The sequence below is a fragment of the Dendropsophus ebraccatus genome, chromosome 3 (assembly GCF_027789765.1).
Source record: "Dendropsophus ebraccatus isolate aDenEbr1 chromosome 3, aDenEbr1.pat, whole genome shotgun sequence".
NCBI lineage: Eukaryota > Metazoa > Chordata > Amphibia > Anura > Hylidae > Dendropsophus > Dendropsophus ebraccatus.
Genome location: NC_091456.1, coordinates 93,473,482 through 93,494,056, shown reverse-complemented (window position 1 = coordinate 93,494,056; position 20,575 = coordinate 93,473,482). Strand labels below are relative to the sequence as shown.

Genomic DNA, 20,575 nt, shown 5'->3' with positions numbered 1-20,575 from the left:
CTTGGGGCTATTAACCAAATGTTTTTTTGTATGTCACTTGATATGATTGCTACAGAGCAGCATGTATTACGGTGACAGATCCACTATAACATTTGTAATCTGCATTGACAGCTCTGTCTTTCATGTCCCTATAGATAAGCTTTTTGGAAAGCGCCTTCTGCAAGCTGGCCGATATATCACCTCCCACAAGTCCTGGATGAGGACAGTGCCCACTGAAAATTGTGATGTAGTTATAACCTTCCCAGGTAAGTTATCTTATTTCAGGAAGTCAGTTCAGTGTTACACTGGTTGTACAGATTAGTTAAAAGTTTTCCGGACTTCAGGGAGATTGGCCAGACATCTAATGTGTATAGGGTCCTTCCAACTCCAACAGCAGATTTCATGAGAGAGAACGGTAGAGCATGTTGTATTTCAATGTGCGTGATCCCTATGCTCACAGTTAGAAAAGCCACCGTCTTGGGTGTCTGACAACAGCCTTCTGTCTCAAAGTTTACCCGTGGCTGATTTGAGAGGTAGCAGTTGGTCAAACGAAAATTCAGTCAAAAAGATGTTTCTTACAAAAACATCCTCTGTAGTTTGCATTAAAGGGGTATTTCGGAGAAAAAAATATTGTAAATAGAGATGAGCGAACCGGGTACAGGTTCGAGTCGATCCGAACCCGAACATTCGGTATTTGATTAGCGAGGGCTGCTGAACTTGGATAAAGCTCTAAGGTTGTCTGGAAAATATGGATACAGCCAATGACTATATCCATGTTTTCCACATAGCCTTAGGGCTTTATCCAACTTCAGCAGCCACCGCTAATCAAATGCCGAAAGTTTGAGCATGCTCGAGGTTCGCTCATCTCTAATTGTAAATAAAACGCTATTTAAAAATCCAGTACTTATCAGCTGCTGTATGTCCTGCAGGCAGTGGTGTATTCTTTACAGTCGAACACATTACTTTCTGCTGCAACCTCTGTCCATGTCAGTAACTTTCCAGAGCAGTAGCAAACCCCCATAGAAAACCTCTCCAGCTCTGGACATTTCCTGTCACTGACAGAGGTGGCAGCAGAGAGCACTGTGTCAGACTGGAAAGAGTACACCACTTCCTGTAGGATTTACAGCAGCTAAGTACTGTAAGGCTTGAGTGTTTTAAATAGACGTTTTACTAATTTTTATAGCTTATAAAGATTTACAAATCTTTATAACTTTCTGACATCAGAGAATTCTTACTTTAAAAATCAACTAGAGTACCCCTTAAAGGAACATTCTCAGACCAGAGTTTGAGGGACCTTGTCAAAGGTTTGGATAGTACCAGTTCCCAGTGTTAAGACTCTGCGATGCAACTGGGAGCCTTACTGCCTGTCTGACCACCCAATATGACTGAGCAGGAGACAATAATGTAATCCAACTCCTGTAATCAGTTATATCAGGCAGTCAGCCAGAGTGTGAAGCTATAACTTGCGATTGCAGCGGGTCTCGGGACTGAGACCCAGTGTAGTCCAAACATTTGACATACCTGGCTGACATGTCAAAAATTGGGATGAATGGCAGTAACACTTTAAAGTGTCACTGTCGTAACTTTCAAAATCTAAATCAACTGTTTTTCTGTTGTTATCATGCTTTAAAACAAAGCTGAACTTACCAGAAATCCAGGTCCAGTCTCCTAAATGCAGATTTTGTGCTGATTGAAAAAAGAGACTAAACACAGGAATATGTCCATCACTTACATGACTGCCTTCTCACTCTGAGCATTCAGATGACCTGGGATACACAGAACTTTCTGTTTTCTGACACTTTCCTGTTTTTTGCAAAAAACATTCAGAAAACAGAAAGTGCCGTGTTTTCCATGATAACTAAAAAATAAATAATGAATGTAAATTGCAAACTTGCTTTAAATCACATCTACTGTTGATTTAGATTTTATAATTATAATGACACTTTAAGGCTGAGGGGCTTCATTGTTGCATGTTATGCTCTATGATTTAATGCTTAGATCGCTTCCTTTTGCTATATTTACAGACACCACGGATGACCATACTTTGCTCTGGCTGCTGAATCATGTACGGTTGGGAATACCTGAGCTTATAATGCAAATTCGCCATCATCGACATACAAAAATTTATGCCTTCTTTGTCACAGCTACATATGAGAAGTAAGTGTCTAAGAACACGAAAGCATGAGTTTGTATCTCAGCTGATTTTTTAATCTGTTAAACGAAAGTGGTGAAAATATGTGATCTCAAGTGGCCGATATAGAAGATGATTGTTCGACTGATACAGGTGCTCATAGACTAAAATCAGCTGACGAATGTAAAAGGTGTATGGCAGCCTCCTGGCTTTCAACCAACAGATGAGGTCTGTAGAGAGAAGGGCTGTCTGGATGTGGCTTACCGTCCTTATCTCTTACATAAAAATAAAATCACATTTGTTGGGAGGTCAGGATAGGTAACGGTAGGAAAAAGTGAACTTCTTAACATGAAGCTATGTTTTTTCCCATCATTTTATAATTTAAATGACATTCAGTGCTGCCTGAATGAATTGATGGTTCTGCATATGAATAGAAAGGCGTGGGGAAGCCAGTGCTGCAGTCCCTTTTTCTTAACCGCGGCCCGGTTCCCGCACACAGCGCCATTCTATTACTGCGCACCGGCCCAGGCTGAAGCACTGGAGACGGGCTGGCCCACCCCAGGCGGAGTAAACCTCCACCCTTCCACCCCCATTAGAATCAAAAAGGACTGCAGCACTGGCTTCCCTGTGCCAGTGCCATTCTATTAATGTGCTAAACTTACTGTACTGTACAGTACTGATGGTACATTAAAGGGAACCATTCACCCCGTGGCCCCCGTTAGAAACAGACAAACAGTTACATAAAGGTCAATATACTTACCATATCGCTCCCAGTCCCGTCCCGGATCTCGTTGTTGACACGGAGAAATCGCCGATTCTTCTTCTCGCGCCCATTATGGTAATGAGCGCCGCCGGCCCGAAGTCCAGCCTTCTCCCCGCCTCCGACACTTGATTGACGCCGGGTCTTCTTCCTCCTCGTCTTCTTTCTTCTCGCCGGATCCCGCGCAGGCGCCGTGACGGTCGTTTTCGGCGCATGCGCAGTTCACAATTGAAGCCGCTCCACAGCTTCAATGTTTGCTGCGCGTGCGCCGATTGTCAGAGCTGAAGCGACGTGTTGGACTTCGCGCATGCGCGGTACACAGGAACGTCACGAGCACGTATCCTGTTTACCGCGCAGGCGCAGAAGAGATGACGAGACCTTCGCAACGGCGCCTGCGCGGGAATTCGTGAGGAGACTGAAGACTGAAGACGTCAATCAAGTTCCAGGAGGCGTGGATGGGCGGCGACGAGAAGAGGACCTCATGAATAAGTTGGACTCGTCCGTCGTTTCCTATGGACGTTGGACTCATCTCAGCTCATTACCATAATGGGCGGGAGAAGAAGAATCGGCGATTTCTCTGTGTCAACAACGAGATCCGGGACGGGACCGGGAGCGATATGGTAAGTATATTGACCTTTATGTAACTGTTTGTCTGTTTCTAACGGGGGCCACGGGGTGAATGGTTCCCTTTAACTTTAAGGTGGCCAAGCTCTATAGATAGCTGTTGGACAAGTAAACCACACCCGTTTCTTCATACACTTAATGCTACACTTGGGCAAGCATGCATGTGTTCTCAATAGGGGGAAGGTGATAAGTTGCTGCCAGACCCCTCTGACTGTGGTTTTCACTTCCATGTAAAAAAAAAATTCAGTTTTTTAAGTTAAAGTTTTTTGTGTAGGCTCTGTGAGATTGTCGAAAATGTTTTAACAATCGCTATTTTGCCTAAAGATTTGTGATTTTTTTTTTTCCCCTGTGTGCAAACATTGAAGAGCATTGCGTAAAAATTTAAAGTATTGCTCAAAAATGTGGGATTTCTTTACACTAGTTTTCTGGTAAAAGAATTTTATAAATTACCCCCTAGGTCTAGACACTGTGGGGCTGATTTACTAAGGTGTTCCTAGCAGCAAATTATTGGGTTTTTGTCCATTTTCACTTTCTAGTGTTGTGGTGTCTAGTGTCGGTTAAGTGTTCTGACACATTTACTAAAGGTGTGCGACACAACCCGACAAACCTGTCCTTTTTGTCCGAAAACCTGCCAAGTAGGTACCAAGCATGTCATGGGTGTGTCTTCTAAAACTTGCCACAACCAACAGATTTATTAGGATACAGTCATTTTTTGACAGGTTTTCTATTCTATAAACCAGCCACTTCAAGTGGCCCAGATCTACTAAGCGCAAACACCAAATTAATAAATTTGGCACAAAAAAACAGACACTACTGACCGCAAAACGGCTTAAAATGGAGGCATTGTTAGTAAATGAAGCCCTGTATCTCCTACATTGCACCATGGTAGCCCATGATCTGTAACTACACCATACCAGCCAGGAGCTGCTTTCAGCAAAACCAGTGCATGATGCCAGGTTTACAAAATCCAATAGATTTAAATTTAACAATTGAAATCGATTTCAACTTGAGAATTATTTTTGAATTAAAAAATGGAACAATGGTCCTTATATCATTCCTTGGCCTGGTTCCTGATAACTTTGCTGTTTTATAAACTTCTGGTACACTGGAGGTGGGCCCAGAGCCTCTAGTGCACAGATACGTCCGTCCTCCGGGTGACATGTGCCTTCTGTACTCCCTCAGTCCCGCCTTCTGTGTGAGCTCTGGCCCAGCACTCATCTCATGCTGCCTCTGAGCTCCGTCATCAGACTCATTCCCGCTCTGGGCCTGCCTCCAGTGCATCGGAAGGTTGCATAAGTATATTTATAAAATGGCTAAGATATCGGGAATCGGGTTGAAGATTGACAAAAGGAGCAGCAGAATCAGCGCTGCAGCCCTGATGAGGTTGTATGATATACTTAAAGGGGTTATCCAGCACTACAAAAACATGGCCACTTTCCCCCTACTGTTGTCTCCAGTTTGGGTGGGTTTTGAAACTCAGTTCCATTGTAGTAAATGGAGCTTAATTGCAAACTGCACCTGAACTGGAGACAAGAGAGGGGGAAAAGTGGCCATGTTTTTGTAGCGCTGGATAACCCCTTTAATATAAGCATTGAAGTGGCACATTCAATTAAAGCTGTACAAATACCTCTGTGTGTTTTAATAATCATTTTGAATGTTAAGGGCCGTAGTCACCTAAGGCCACTTTCACACAGCAGAATTTCAGCCAGTACCTTGCATCATGTGTAAGTCAGGACTAATAATGAATCTAAAACAGAAGTACATCTATTATATATATATATGCATTATAGTTTCGTTGGACTTGAAATGCAAGGAAAAAAAAAACATCAGAACGTTCTGGTATCATAATGCCAGCATTTCTTCCTCCACATTGGATACAAATTCGTTTAATCATTTTTCCTTTTAGTTGACTATTTGGACATTTGTGGCAATATACCAGATTTTAGCAATTTACCATTGTAATAGAAAGTCGCCTTTCTTATGGCAAATCAATTTTGAGTTTGTTTGCATTGCAGTTTACTCCGCGGTGCGGAGGAGATAGGTCTTCGTAAGCCAGTAAAAGCAGAGTTTGGAGGTGGAACCCGTGTCTTTTCCTGTGATGAGGACTATATTTATCATAATATTGAAAATGAGCTGAATTTTTTCACATCTCAGGTAATTTCTTCCCATTCATTTTATATACCATTGGCGTGAGTGTGATAATGAAGGACAATAAGAGGCAGAGGCAGCATTGAGCCTCAGCAGCATTATGCTTAAAGGGGTATTACAACCTGCACATGTTTTCTAAAAATCTGCTCAGCCTGCTGGAAAACATCTGTACTTTTCTTGACCCCCCCACCGTGCCATTCTCCTGTGGCCTCATTGCACAGCGCTTGTGGTTGTTGTTACATACAAAATTTTAAATAAGACTTTTTTTTTTTAAAATGGTGACGCAGATTTGAGTAGACCTAGGCAATAACTGTTGAAATCACGCCCTCCTTTGTGTATTCTTTAGTCATGAAGAGGATATATCAGATGTGTTTTTTTTTTTTATTTATCAATCTATTTGTTATTATTCTCCTGAATAGGACTATATAGTTATCACATAACCTCCTTCTGTGAGGAAAAAGAACAATTTTGTGTAACTTTTGACATCACGTTTTCTTTTTTTTTAAGGAACGTCAGAGCATCATCAGGTACTGGATGGAGAACCTCAGAGCTAAACAAGGGGAATCTTTGCACAATATTCACTTCCTGGAGGGGCAACCAATCAGTAAGTGAGCCTCTGTATGCGCATGATAGCTTCAGCCGAAGCTTATAGCCAGTGGGAATAACATTGGACCATGTGATAGTCTGAACCACATGGCAGCCTATGTATTCACACCTACCTAGCATCATACCTGTTGCAAAACAGCACATATTGAAGCCAAAGCCGGACTTCACAGCTGCCACCCTGCCCCAGCCCCCCTCCAGCTGCCCTTCTGCCCCATTCACCCAGAGCTTCCCCCCTGCTGCAGTAACACCCCCAGATGCCCTCCTGCCCCAGTCATCCTCAGCTGCCCCAGTTCTAAGTGCCTCCACTCCAGTTTCCTTCTAGTGCCCTTGCTCAACTTTCCCTCCTTTTAGTGCCCCTGCTCCAGTTTCCCCCCTGTTAGTGCCTCTGGTCCACTTGCCCCCCTCTAGTGCCAGAGTTTAGTGTTGTGCTGCCAGAGGCTGTCTAAGGGGGGTGTCGTACAGGATACATGGGGCCCCATGCAGTTTTTTTTGCTATGGGACCCAATGAATCATAGTTATGCCCCTGTAAGTACACCATATATTTCACTAGACATTTGCTGTGTTGGTGAACATATCACTTCAAAGTAAGAAGCATATACTGGCTCAGTACTCCTGTCTGAATAAATGTATACTAGAAATGTGTTGTTAGAAGAGTATAAATGCATTAGAGTGCATTGAAAGGACTGGACCTAAGCAATATGCAACTGCAATAAATAGGATTTTGTTGCATTTTGAGTTATTAAAAAAATCTTTAGAATGTTAAAATTAGTCTCCAATAACAATAACCTCCAATAACAATAATCTCATCACTGGTTGCCCTGTTGATAGGGCCCCTAGTTATCAGCTATAAATTGCCAGTGCACTAAGCAGCAAGTGTTCTGGTCACAGCAGCAAGCAATGAAAGATTGCTTGGGCCAGGCCCATTATCTCCTGTGCATGCATATTGGGCTGCAGTTTTAAGAGATCACTGCATCTGCATACTACGTATGTATGTAGAATATGCATATACATTTGCTGCAATATACCCTAATGACCTCAGTGTTACTGAATTGGCTCTGTTTTCTTATGAGATTCTGGATACCCCTCAAATCAAGAGTCTTCCTGAATATGACCTAAGGCTTCTGACATATGCAGGAGGCTTCCCTAAACTGAGGAATGAAAAATTAAAAACAGAACTCCGATACCCTTTAGACCTTATGTCATGAAACAATCATCTTTATTTAAACCCTGTAGGCTAATAGTTTTGCTTTTATGAACAGTATATCACATAAAGGGGGGTTCAGGTGAGGGTGCTTTATAAATAAAAATGAAAGGATGTTTTTGCCTGCCCCAATCTCTGCAGTTGCTGTTCTGATGGCACTGGGACCCCATTGTCTTGTTTTTCCACCACCGGTAACCAAATGCAGAGCATTCAGGGTTTGCTCATCTCTGTTTATGAGAGACTAGCATGCAGCAACATTCTCTGATTATGGTGGCCTTTTATCTCTCTATCATTCATAGACAATAGCAATGGATGGCTTTACAAGTGCACCCACTTCTCTGTTAATGGGGGATCAGACGACCCCTTTCTTGGGATCAGTTGGGTTCCCAGCAGTTCTGTATCATATCTCTTTAAATCTATCACAGCAATATAAATGACTTTTTTCAGGATGTTGGCACAAATAAAATAGTTAGTCTGTGTATAATTGATGGCTTTATATTTTAGTACCAGAGCTTGCAGCCCGCGGTGTTATCCAGCAGGTGTTTCCAGTGCATGAACAGAGAATATTGAGTCGGCTCATGAAGTCCTGGGTCCAGGCAGTGTGTGAAAGACAGCCCCTAGGTAAGGGTTTTTTTTTTTTTCCATTTTTTTTAATGAACTTTCTGTTCTCACTTGTTCTAAAATAGTGATGCCCACAGAACACAATGTATACTTTATTATATCTACTGTATTAATGCAAAGCGTGCATTACATTATAGTCTATGGGAAGCATTGCATAGGTTTTTGTGTAAAACCCATCATTGAGTTTTTCTAATTACCTGCATAGTGCAAGTAAGCAATTTTTAGCCTGTACATATCTCACAAGCTTTCATTTACTAAAGCAATAGAAGTCCTTAGTTTACGATGTGAAACTTTTTGTGTCTTCCATACTCATACGAAGATAATAAGCAGTCCTAGAACAAAGACACGTCTTGTTTTCACTTACTTACTGGGTGTTAGCTATTTGGCATTTTCCTTCTGTGCCAACAATACTTGGTTTTGTGATCTCATATGGACTGTAGAATAGGAGTATAAAATTGGCCCAAAGTCGATAAGATGTTGGTTATAATAGTTACATCTATAGTTCTATGACACATAGATTGTATAATACTACAAAAGATGATTGTAATTCCTCCATACGCGTATGCAAAGTAAGCTATATATAGTGAGGAAGTAGAATATTGTCATTCTCATTTAGTCCAAGCGTACATGGTGTATGCCCATACGCAAATACACAACCCCAGTGCATATACTTAGGTTCTGTTATGTGCCTGAGGCGGCAAAGAAATGTATATGTTAGGAGATGTATGGGTAATGCTTTGTCCATACAGACAATACAGGAAGGGTATACAGTATATTAGAAATTAACTAACCCTAACATGCGGCATTTCGTTACTGGTGGCTGAAGAAGTTGGATGTAGCCCAGTTGGATGCTGTATCCATGTTTTCCAGGCAGTCCTTGGGGTGAATCCACCTTCTCCAAGCAGCAGGATTCAAATGGTGTGAACCCAAACATTTGGCCAGATCGCTCATATTTAGTCAGTATCTTTCTGAGGGGTCACGTACTGTTACCATGGACTGTTGCTGTTTTTACTTCACCTGGATCTCTGAATCCGCCTATTTTATTTGTATTGTAGCTGTACTAGATTGGCGTGTAGACCCATGCGTCATTGTAGGTGTTGAGCAGTGAGTTGGCTTTATGGTTTTCTCTAGGCATCCCAGAGAATAAGATTAAGTCAAGTACAATTTAGTATTTTACATTTGGGCTCTGATGCTGTTTAGTCTCTTTCAGGAAGGTTCTGGTTCATGTGAGGGCACTGTGGTGCCATACTCTGATGCTCTTGTGAGTAGTGTGTGAGAGTTATATGAGGACTATGAAACGTATCTGGCTTGTAGATGGTGAAGTAGTTAGGAGCTTTGTAGTCAAATCAGTATTGACTTCACGGGGTGGCATGAACCGAGGTGGGGAGGGGGAACTTAATGGCTGAAAAGCTCTGCTTCTACGACACTGTCCACCAATAAATAAAAGTATTTTGCACATAAAAGAATAAATAGATACCACTGAGGTAATTTTGCAGTGAGCAGCAGCTACTGTAACAGGTGGTGCAGAGAACGGCCCCTGTGTAAATGGGGGTGACAGTATTACTTTAAAGTGTTTAGTCCTTGATACATGTCAAAAGTGCATCAAAGAAAAGTGTAAGCAGTTGGCACTGCCACTCCAGTGATGAATCACCCAATGCTGGAAACACGCACAGCATTGATGCCATCAGTTATGCTCTGCATATGGGGTATAGTCCAAAAATCAACATATCAAGAGAAAGAAATGGGGTGCTTACTTGCCTTTTATTCCGTAAGCATAGTAAGAAGACAGCAGTATCTGGCAAGGGCCCAGAGGTGGGGGATGAATGCCGCATTTATTTCTTTTGATACATTGACCCCCATTATGCTTTAGCTATCAGTTAGGAATGCAGCTGTTGTTCTAGAGTACTAGTATACCCTGGCAGTGTTATAGTTTCACTTTTGGCATATCTTCTTTACAGATGAAATTTGTGAGTATTTTGGGGTGAAGATTGCCATGTATTTCTCATGGCTCGGTTTCTACACCTCATCATTGATTTATCCAGCAATCTTTGGCATGATGCTTTGGTTCTTCACTGAATCTGATCAGGTAAGTGGTCTACTTGAAAAAACAAAATAGCATTTAAATGGAGTTTGTTAGCAGTTATGAGCCCTCAAAATTGCTAACAGTTCCATATAAAGGACGCAGAGACAACTTTAAACATACTTACAGTTCCTGTCATTCATCTTGATATAAAAACAAGCATTTTAGTTTCCTTGGCACCAATATTCCAAGTGTAAGAGAGACAGAACCTCCATGATACATGACCAGAGCTCTGTGCACTAAGCATCTCCTTCACTACTCTCTTCAGCTCTAACCATCTCCATATTGGATGCTTGGATGGAGCTGAGAGAATGGGCCGGGGAAGTGCTCAGGGTGCTGGGCACTTATCATAAACAGTTCACCTCTGGGGCAGTGTTTTTTTTTGGTTATGCAACCGGCACAATTCTTTAGCAGTGTTTTAACTTTCCTTGTCTTCTCTATGGAGCTGCAAGCAGTACCGAGGGCTCAATACTCCTGAAAAATTCCCTTTAAGTTAAATATTATCATCATTCTTCTTCTATTATGCTGGCTTATGGGATGTTGGCCTTCACATGTGAAATCTAATAAGCAGATTGCTTTAGTATTTCAGCAACATTTTTTATGTTAAGTGCTTCATTGCATGAACTCTTCTGAAGTGCCTGAAGTAATGACTACAAGCATTGGCATTCTATCACACAGCTAGAATTATAGTATTACTGTGCTCCTGACCCACTGAAAGGCATACTCCAGTAACATGCTGACACTGGGATCAATGATCTTGATTTCAGCTGTAGTTTAGTGTTGTGTTCTATCAATATATGCGGGAAAAACAACTTTTAGCATTATTAACTTAACATAAAGAAGCCATGTTTGTAATCAGAACTAGAAAAAAAAACATTTGGTATTGTAGACTCCAACTCCTGAATTTTATCAGGACCGACTCCGACTCCTGGTCCTTCATAAATGGCCAGTCATATACCAGGGGAGTTATTTATCACACTGGCTCAGCAGCTTCTCCCTAATGTCCTACATGATCCTGGGGCGACTTCTGAGGGAATAAGGAAAGATAGAAAGCAGCTTCTCCTGTGTGTGCAGTGGATGCAGCCAGTCTCCAGCCTCCATGTCCTGAACTACTCACAACTAGACTAGATGGAGCAGGTGGTCTTTTCCTGCTGACAGTCATCTATGTTTCTAACTAAATAGTCACCATACACACAGAAACACTGCTAACAATGCCAGATACCTGTAATAGAGAGGTCAGCCATAGTGATATAACGGGGTCACACATGGTGATATAGAAAAGTCACACATAGTGATATAGAGGGGTCACTGTGGGTGTGGGGGCACGCCATAGCGCACGCACACACACACAGCCTGCTGCAGCCATAGCATACACACACACACACACACACACACACAGCCTGATGCAGCCATAGCATACACACACAGCCTGCTGCAGCCAAAGCATTCATACACACACACACACACACACACAGCCTGCTGCAGCCATAGCGCGCGCGCGCGCGCGCACACACACACACACACACACACACACACACACACACACACACACACACACACACACACATATAGCTGCAGCCATTGTATACCAATACACACACACAGCTGCAGCCATAGAATACTGAAGAAAAACTTCTGCCTCCTCCTCCTCCTCTATATTACACAGGATATCTTCATATTACACTGCTGCTCATATACAGTCATCCAGCATCCAGGAAGAGAACAGCACAGATCTTCCCCCACACAATGGACTCTTCCAGCTCAGAAACAAACTGCGAAATAGTGACTGACAACTTTTCCATGACCACCCTTATGTAATAGGGCCAGTATCCTATTAGAATGTTGCTCATAATATGTATTGATGAGCAAAACTTATAGGGCTATTTCCCTTAATTTAGTAGATCAGGGAGACTTCAGATTCTCTAAAAAAAGATGACATCACGAACCGGGGGTGTAATTACAATGGATCGCCAGCAGGGGCGCACTATATATAGAAGTCAACGAGTACAATTGACTTCTATATATAGTGCGCCCCTGCTGGACACTCCATTGTAATTACAATGGATGTGTACGTAAATGTAATACAGTATACAGTGTTTTTGATTGAATACATTTATGGAATACTTTGGGGAGCAAGTGTCCTTGCTCCCCAAAGTATTCCATAAATGTAATCAATCAGTACATAACAGTAACCCGCCGAACCGCCACCCGCCCGCCGCTACCGAACGCCCGCCGCTGCTGAACACCCGCCGCTCTGGACTAGACTCAACTACAACTCTCATGGTGATGGGAGAGTAGTAGCTGGGTTATATCGCCGCTGATGCTGCTGCTGCTGATGGGCGCAGGGGGAGCCGCTCATCACTGTGCAGCTATCATCCCCCTCCACTCCCCCCTCCTCCTCCGGCCAAACTTTACACTATGTGATGGCTGACACCCCGCCCGGCGCCGCTCCCCGATCACACATGCCGGCCGGGGACACCAGGAAGCACCGGGAGCCGGCACGTGTGATCAGAGGGCGGCGCCGGGCGGGGAGTCAGCCATCACATAGTGTAAAGTTTGGACGGAGGAGGAGGGGGGAGCGGAGGGGGATGAGCAGCACAGTGATGAGCGGGTCCCCCTGCGCCCATCAGCAGCAGCGGCGGCGGCGATATAACCCAGCTACTACTCTCCCATCACTATGAGAGTAGAAGTTGAGTCTAGTCCAGAGCGGCGGTTCGGCGGGTTACTGTTATGTACTGATTGATTACATTTATGGAATTCTTTGGGGAGCAAGGACACTTGCTCCCCAAAGTATTCCATAAATGTATTCAATCAAAAACGCTGTATACTGTATTACATTTACGTACACATCCATTGTAATTACAATGGAGTGTCCAGCAGGGGCGCACTATATATAGAAGTCAATGGTACTCATTGACTTCTATATATAGTGCACCCCTGCTGGCGATCCATTGTAATTACAACCCCGGTTCGTGACGTCATCTTTTTTTAAAGAATCTGAAGTCTCCCTGATCTACTAAATTAAGGGAAATAGCCCTATATGTGCATTTCCCATAATTAATGTACATTAGAAATCTGTCTAACTTTCCGTAAGTAATAACATATTAAAAAATAGTTATGGCCAGACTTCTCCATATTATGAGCAACATTCTAAGTAATAACATATTAAAAAATAGTTTTGGCCGGAGTTGTCCTTGTACATTTTTTCCGACTCCAGCCAAAACTAGCTCCGACTCCACAGCCCTGGATCAGACAGAATCAGCATTTAGTCAAAGATTCCATACATTTACTTATACAGCTGCAGTGTGCAACTAACCATGTAGTGCAGTGTAACATAAAGCCATCCATTCACAAGAACTGTTGGATGAGTCAATGATCTCTCTGCACACTCTAACCATATTTCGTTAGTATGGATGCAAAGATCCTGACTGCATAGATCACTCGGGTTTGCATAGTCCCTTCAGTAATCCTTAGAGTCTGTTAACACATAATGAATGGCCATTAACAGCTGGTCCATATATTTTTGCACATACAACAGTCTGCAGCATGTACCCAAAAACTGTTTGTAGTCTGCAGAGTGGCTGCAGGGGAACAAAAATAATTTTAAACGGGTACTCCAGTGATTTTTTTTTTTTTCTTTCAGATCAACTGCTGTGAGAAAGTGCCAGAGATTTGTAATTTACTCCTATTTAAAAATATATTTATTTTTCTAGTACATTTCAGCTGCTATATGTCCTGCAGGAAGTGGTGTATTCTTTTCAGTCTGACACAGTGCTCTCTGCTGCCACCATTGTCTGTGACAGGAACTGTGCAGAGCAGTAGCAAATCCCCATAGAAAACCTCCCCTGCTCTCCAATCTGGAAACAATACCACTTACTATAGGATATACAGCAGCTGGTAAGTACTGGAAAACTGTAGATTTTTAAATAGACGTAAATTACACATCTCTGGCACTTTATGGCACCAGTTAATTTGAAAGTCTTGTGTTTTGTTTTTGTTTGTTTTTTTGTTTTTTTGCTGGAGTACCCCTTTAACTTCCTTGCAACTTTACAGCTTTAGGTTTGGATCCCCCTAACAGGAGCGATTTGGCTATCAAGAATCTACAGATAATGCTGTTCTCTAATCATGTTGTTACTTTCTTTATATGTTAGATGGTATCTTCTGAGCTGATCTAAATGACTATATGTACGCCTGTAGATTGCACCCAAATTTTGCCCATCTGAAGACAATTGTGTGATTATGCTACATCTACAGAATAATCTTGCATGCACTTTGTTTTCTGTTTGTTTTTCTCAGACCAGCCGTGACATCTGCTGTGTGGTCTTTGCACTATTCAATGTTGTTTGGGCAACTCTATTTCTCGAAGGTTGGAAACGAAGAGGAGCAGAGCTAGCCTACAAGTGGGGCACATTAGATACCCCAGCAGAATTCATTGAGGAGCCACGACCTCAGTTCAGGGTAGGTTCAATTATTTATTTTGCCTCATAACAAGAAAGTAGCACATTTCTTTGGTGACAAGACACCTTTGCTTAGTACATTTATTGACAAAAATATTACACCTAGATAGAAATGTTGGATTCCTACAAATCTCGGTATACCGTTATGGCTTTATGGCAGATATGTACATGATTACAGGTGTGACCTGGTTAGGCCCTCAGGCTTTCCACAAGACCACATAAGAGTTTCCCCCAGTGTCCTTAAAAATGCGCTTAGAGGTTACCTTTGGGTAGTTGACCTCTTGGTGAGAGATAGTTGACTGCCAGACTTTCTTCTATGAGCCACTCAATGGCATTTTGCCAAACTGACAGGCCGAGAGGGGGTGCGCATCATTTGATTAGATCTGGATGCCATCTAGGCTGTCCTGACCAAGGTGTTAGGAGCAGCAGTTGCATGCTCAGACCACTGGAGAAGATTTTTTTGATCCAACAAGCACCTTCAGTCCTACCTTTGCCATGAAGCAACTGCTGGTGTGGTGGTCTGGGGGAGCCATTGCATACAAGTTGGTCACCTGTAGTAGTAATATGGGTGACACTAACAGCACAGCACTATGTACAGGACATCCTGTGGTAATATGTGTTGCCTGTCATGCCAGGATGTCCAAGTTGCATTTTACAGCAGGATAATGCTTGCACACAGCTAAGGTTTACAACATTTCCTTGGCCTGACTGGTCTCTTCCAAATGAATATTTTTTAGCCAGTTGAAACACTATCTTCAGCAACCTACAAGTGTACAGGATCTGCAGGTCCAGCAGCAAAACTTGTGGGCAAATATGTTGCAGTATGCCATGTGGAACCTGTATGCCTTCATGCCCAATGGTATCTCATCTTGTATCCAAGCTACAGCCCAACAGGGTACTAAACCTCCTTTCAGCTGCACAGTTCTCCCTAATAAACTTATCTTTTCACGCTAAGGGTCCGTTCACACTGAGCAAAAGTGGCGGAATTTCTTGCGCTCCTCCACTCTCTGCCCAAAGAATTGACATGTCAGTTTTTTGGGCGGAGAGCGGAGGCACAGGAGAAATCCCATTGAATCAATAGGACAGGAGGAATTTCAAGTGACGTCCATGGCGCAGGATCTGCTTAATATTCCACTACTTTTGCTCAGCGTGAATGGGCCCAAAAATTGTAATCACTTTTGTAGATTATCATTACATTCACACATAAAAAATATCATTGGATTCCAACAACTCCATCTGGGTGCATTATTTTCAGTATATTTAGTTCAGATTCTGTCTTTTATCTGTTTGAAATGCAGCTTTTTTTCTTTTTATAATCTTCAATAGGGCGTGAAAAGAATCAGTCCAGTGACCAATTGTGAGGAGTTTTACTATCCCCCATGGAAACGACTCCTATTTCAGTCCTGTGTTAGTCTGCCTGTCTGCATGTCCTGTCTCTGCTTCGTCTTTGTTGTCATGCTTGCTTGCTTTGAGCTGCAGGTAAGTGAATGTTAAACTCCTTCAATTGTTGAGCCATTTACACTACATCAAGTAATGTTTGCTTTACCAGGGAGTGCACCTAAAAAATATTTTAGCCAGTCAAGAGTGTACATACCCTCTAGAACATGCTGCATACAAAGATTTATTGTTCTGCTATTAAGACTGGAGCACCATAAGAGCTGTATTTCTCCACAGCTGGTGACATGTAGGCAGTAAGTAAAGGGTTGTAAAAACTGGCATTAATGGATAGGCTGACATCCAAGCAATCAGTCTTTTTATTATTTTTATATTTTTTATTTTCTCTAGCGTTTTATTGAGAATAGTTGTAGAGGATGAATACACACTTACACGTGTATGGTATGCACTCAATCATTAGAAAATTCCTACAAGAAAAACAGTCACAAAAACATATCCGCTGTTTTAGGGATTGTTTACGTGGGCAAAAACTACTCTGAGAAAAAATCCTAAAATCAGTGTGAAGTTTGCTGTACGGACTTTAGAGCTGATTTTAATGTGGGGGTTTTGTTTGTGTTGTTTCCCATGAATATTTGTAAAGCCCCCATCGATTTCTTGTCAAATTGCTTTTTAGCAATTAAAATACAAACAAACAAAAAAAGGAATACATTGTGTCAAAAATACAGTGTTGAGAAAAAAGGATCTGAAGTATAACGTGAGTAATATGATTTGTCAGTATACTGTCTTAGGGTACAAACCCACTTGACGTATTTGCTGCGTGAATCAGTCTTAAAAATAAGCAGGCAAAACGCAGGTTGGCTTTATACAATTGTTCTGCGTTAAAATACGCAATTGCGTATTTTTGAAGCGTGAAGCTTGTTGTTAGCAAAGCATCAGTTGTTAACAACCTTTGCGAAAAACGCATGTAGCTTCACGCTTCAAAAATACGCAGATGCGTATTTTAACGCAGAACAATTGTATAAAGCCAACCTGCGTTTTGCCTGCTTATTTTTAAGACTGATTCACGCAGCAAATACGTCAAGTGGGTTTGTACCCTTATAGAGCTTTCAAAAGAATTTAACTGGGTAGGGTATGTATGAAGGGGACACTCCGGCACTTAAAAACTTTTTATATAGTGCTGCCTTAATTATATAAAAACATAATAAACATCTTATTCTTACCTCCGCACACGATGCCGCTGCTGCTTCCAAGACGCCAGAGGGTGTAAGAGGGCTGTCCCTCTCAAGACATGATTGTCCCGAAAGTGGCAGCGGTCAGCAGCAGACCCATAGATGCTGCAGGAGAACATTGGGGGAGCATGGTGAGGTGTTTATTACGGTTTATACCAAACGTTTTAAAAAATCCCGGAGTACCCCTTCGAATTGGAACATGTGGGCTCAATGTGGCAACTGGTGCTCCTAATGTTGGAAAAAGTATTGTGGAGGTGGCTACACATGGTAAATGGTTTTGGCGCATTTGCAACATTAAATCCTTATTCATCCATATAGACAATGGAGGAGGTTTAGAGTTAAGCCATTAAGCCAGAAGAGAGGAATAACTAATTCAGCAGTGAGTAATAGTTTTAGCCACAAGCTTTCATTAGAAAAAAAAGTTTTGACATGTCAAAAGTTTTGAATGGTCAGGGTCCGAGAGTTCAGGAGAACGAGGCGGGTCTGTGTCACATGACTAGGACAGCCACTTAATGCAAGTCTATAAAGCCGTTCTGCTCACACAGAGCGGGGAGACGAGCACATGACAGTTGTCTTCCTGCTTCTTCTCCTGATCAGTCGCAGTCTAAATGACCCCGAATGTGTCTCTGTGGCACGTCAAAAGTTTTATCTAATTACAGGTACTTTTTAAAGCAACTTTCCCCCCACTAAAATTAATGAAGATTTTTAGGTAAATCTGTGGGGTTTTGTGGTCTAAACGAATGGTTGCTGCATCATTCATACATTCATCAATATAGAAAGCACATCCCGAGGAAGATGTGCTGCAGACCTTGGATTGTTCTGTGACAGCACAGAACTTTCATAAAAAGACACTTGCTCCCTGTTCCAGAGACAGGCAAAAAATGCCACCAGTGATAGTGGCCGTTGTTTGGAGAGTCATGGAAAAAGACGCGCAGGCAGTCAGATAATTTTCCTGCATTAAATGGATGACTCCCCAGCCTTATTAAAGGAATCTTGTGATCACTGTTAATGCTATCTGAACCACAAGTCATTTGGGCGGTCCCCGGTGGCTTCTGTCTGCCTTGTCAGTTTTGATTGATTTCTCCCTATACCCAAAAAGGGAGAGATCGATTAAATGGAACCAATCACCTGAAAAATAGTTATAGCGCTATTAATACATCCCCTACCACACTTTCCAAACATATAGCTATAGCATCTGTCCCTGCCCGGTATACCCCAAAACCATACTGTGATCTATTCCTGCACTGTATGCTTATTGATTTAATCTAGTCATTTGGTTGTGTCTTCAGGGTAGAGGAGTCATGATCCCAGGGCTGGCTTTTGCTGTAATTGCATCTATATAGCCCTGGGTTGCAGAATTATCATTCAGAGGCAGGCCTGGCATTGCTTAGCTGCTCTGACATCTTTGCTCTGGCAGACATTGTGTATGGCGGCATCCTATCTCCGCTGTACTGCGCATGTCCAAAATAGCCTCAGATTCTGATCACCTGGGATTCTGCTTTACAGCATCACTAGATGGATCATTTCCCCTGCTGCAGCCACCATAGGAATAACACTCCTTTCGTTTCTAGCGGTGGCTCCAGCGCGATCATCATCACGATCCATGACCAGACAGTGACAGACACTATAGATGTGTGTTAGTGGATGTATTAGCACGGATTAATAACGTTATAACAATTTTTTAGGTGATTGGTTCCCTTTAATCAAGGCTGGTCAGGACTACCCCAATGGTTCAGGCAGCATGAAAGTAATGATAGATTCCCTTTAAGCATAATTAATGAACATGTACATAGTTTAAAAATTCTGTCATTGTTTTTGCCATTGCTACCTCTTGCAGAGTGTTCTATACACTGACTACCTTCACTGTTCTTTTGTAGGAGTTTGTCCTCAGCATCAGAGAGCTCCCAAGACTCGTGCGCTTCTTTCCCAAGATCCTTTTGGCTATTATAGTTAGTTCCTGTGATGAAGTGTACAGAAAAATTGCATACTGGTTAAATGATATGGGTATATGTCATTGCTTTGCCTGTTATCTTACATTTCTTGTCTGTGTTGTGTTATTTTTCTAATTTTTTAGTTTACCAGTTTACTTCATCATATTAAGCTGGCCTTACACCTTTAGGCTATGTTCACACTATGTATATTTCCGGCCGCAGTTTTTACGCGGCTGGAAATGTGCAGCTGAAACTACGGCCGTGGGAAAAAATAGACATGCGGCTGAAAACATACGGTCATTTACTTGGAAATGTAGTTCAACTAAAAATAACAAATAAAATCTTTAGAAAGTGATGCAAACACCTCTGGATGCATCTGGGAAAGCAGGGAACACAGTTTACATGAATCGCTATTACCGGGGTTTGCGATCCTCTGCAGTAATGCCGATGCCTGTCATGGTTAATATATTTAATTAATAAAACACATTTTCGTTGTAATAAAGTCCCTTTCGTTGTTCAATAATTAAATTTAAACGAATCCATCCTTTTGCAATTAAATATACTGTTAAAATAAATATATATATATATATATATATATAAATAAATGTATATTATATATATATTTATTTTTTGACAGTATATTTAATTGCACAATGATGGATTCGTTTAAATTTAATTATTGAACAATGAAACTGATTTTATTACAACAAAAATGTGTTTATTAATTAAATATTAATTAGTACAGGAAGCTCCATTAAGCCGTTAATTCATATTCCCGGTAAATAGAGCATTTTGTACTAATCAACACTTTATTTAATTAAAACATCAAATGTTTCTTCTAATTATGTTATCACAATAGCATTATTAGAAGAAACATTTTGAATTATATGTGCGCTCAGCTGATTGGCTGATCGGCTGAGCGCACATATAAAGAGCCGGTCCGCAGTACAGTCACTTCATTGTGCTGCGGACCAGCGAAGAGGACACATCGGGACATCAGATGGTGAGTATAAAGATCTCCCCACCCCCTCCCCAGCACTGCACCCATCCCAGTAAGGAAGGGGGGTCACTTAACCCCCTCCTTGCTGGGATGGGTGCAGTCTGACATCAGTCTGGCCCCCAAGGGGTTAAGGGGGATGCAATACATCCTCCCTTAACCCCTTGGGGGCCAGACTGTAAGCATCGATCTGTAAAGATGCTGCATACTGTAAGGTGCACAACACCGCTCACAATGATGGGTGTTGTGCTCCTGTTTGTGTGTTTTTTTGTGTTTCTCCCTTTTTGTTTTTCAGATATCGGTATCCTGTGGATTACGTCGGATTCCATGGACTACGTCGATGACCAGCGGTTGTTTGGTGTTTTTTTTTTTTATAAAATGGTCAATGAGGGGTGTGGGGGTGTTTTATTTAAATA

The 20,575-nt window shown here is 42.0% G+C and overlaps 1 protein-coding gene across 4 annotated transcripts in view; it reads left to right on the top strand.

The window, feature by feature from the left end:
- Positions 1-20,575, top strand: part of ANO8 (anoctamin 8) — an 82,148-nt gene that overhangs the window by 33,096 nt on the left and 28,477 nt on the right. For all 4 annotated transcript variants that reach the window (XM_069964399.1, XM_069964402.1, XM_069964398.1 and 1 more), the window contains exons 2-10: positions 135-245; positions 2,004-2,136; positions 5,510-5,648; positions 6,150-6,246; positions 7,954-8,070; positions 10,029-10,156; positions 14,447-14,608; positions 15,934-16,086; positions 19,109-19,235. In XM_069964399.1, the coding sequence (XP_069820500.1) occupies positions 135-245; positions 2,004-2,136; positions 5,510-5,648; positions 6,150-6,246; positions 7,954-8,070; positions 10,029-10,156; positions 14,447-14,608; positions 15,934-16,086; positions 19,109-19,235 (1,167 nt within the window). The remainder of the gene's footprint in view (positions 1-134; positions 246-2,003; positions 2,137-5,509; positions 5,649-6,149; positions 6,247-7,953; positions 8,071-10,028; positions 10,157-14,446; positions 14,609-15,933; positions 16,087-19,108; positions 19,236-20,575) is intronic.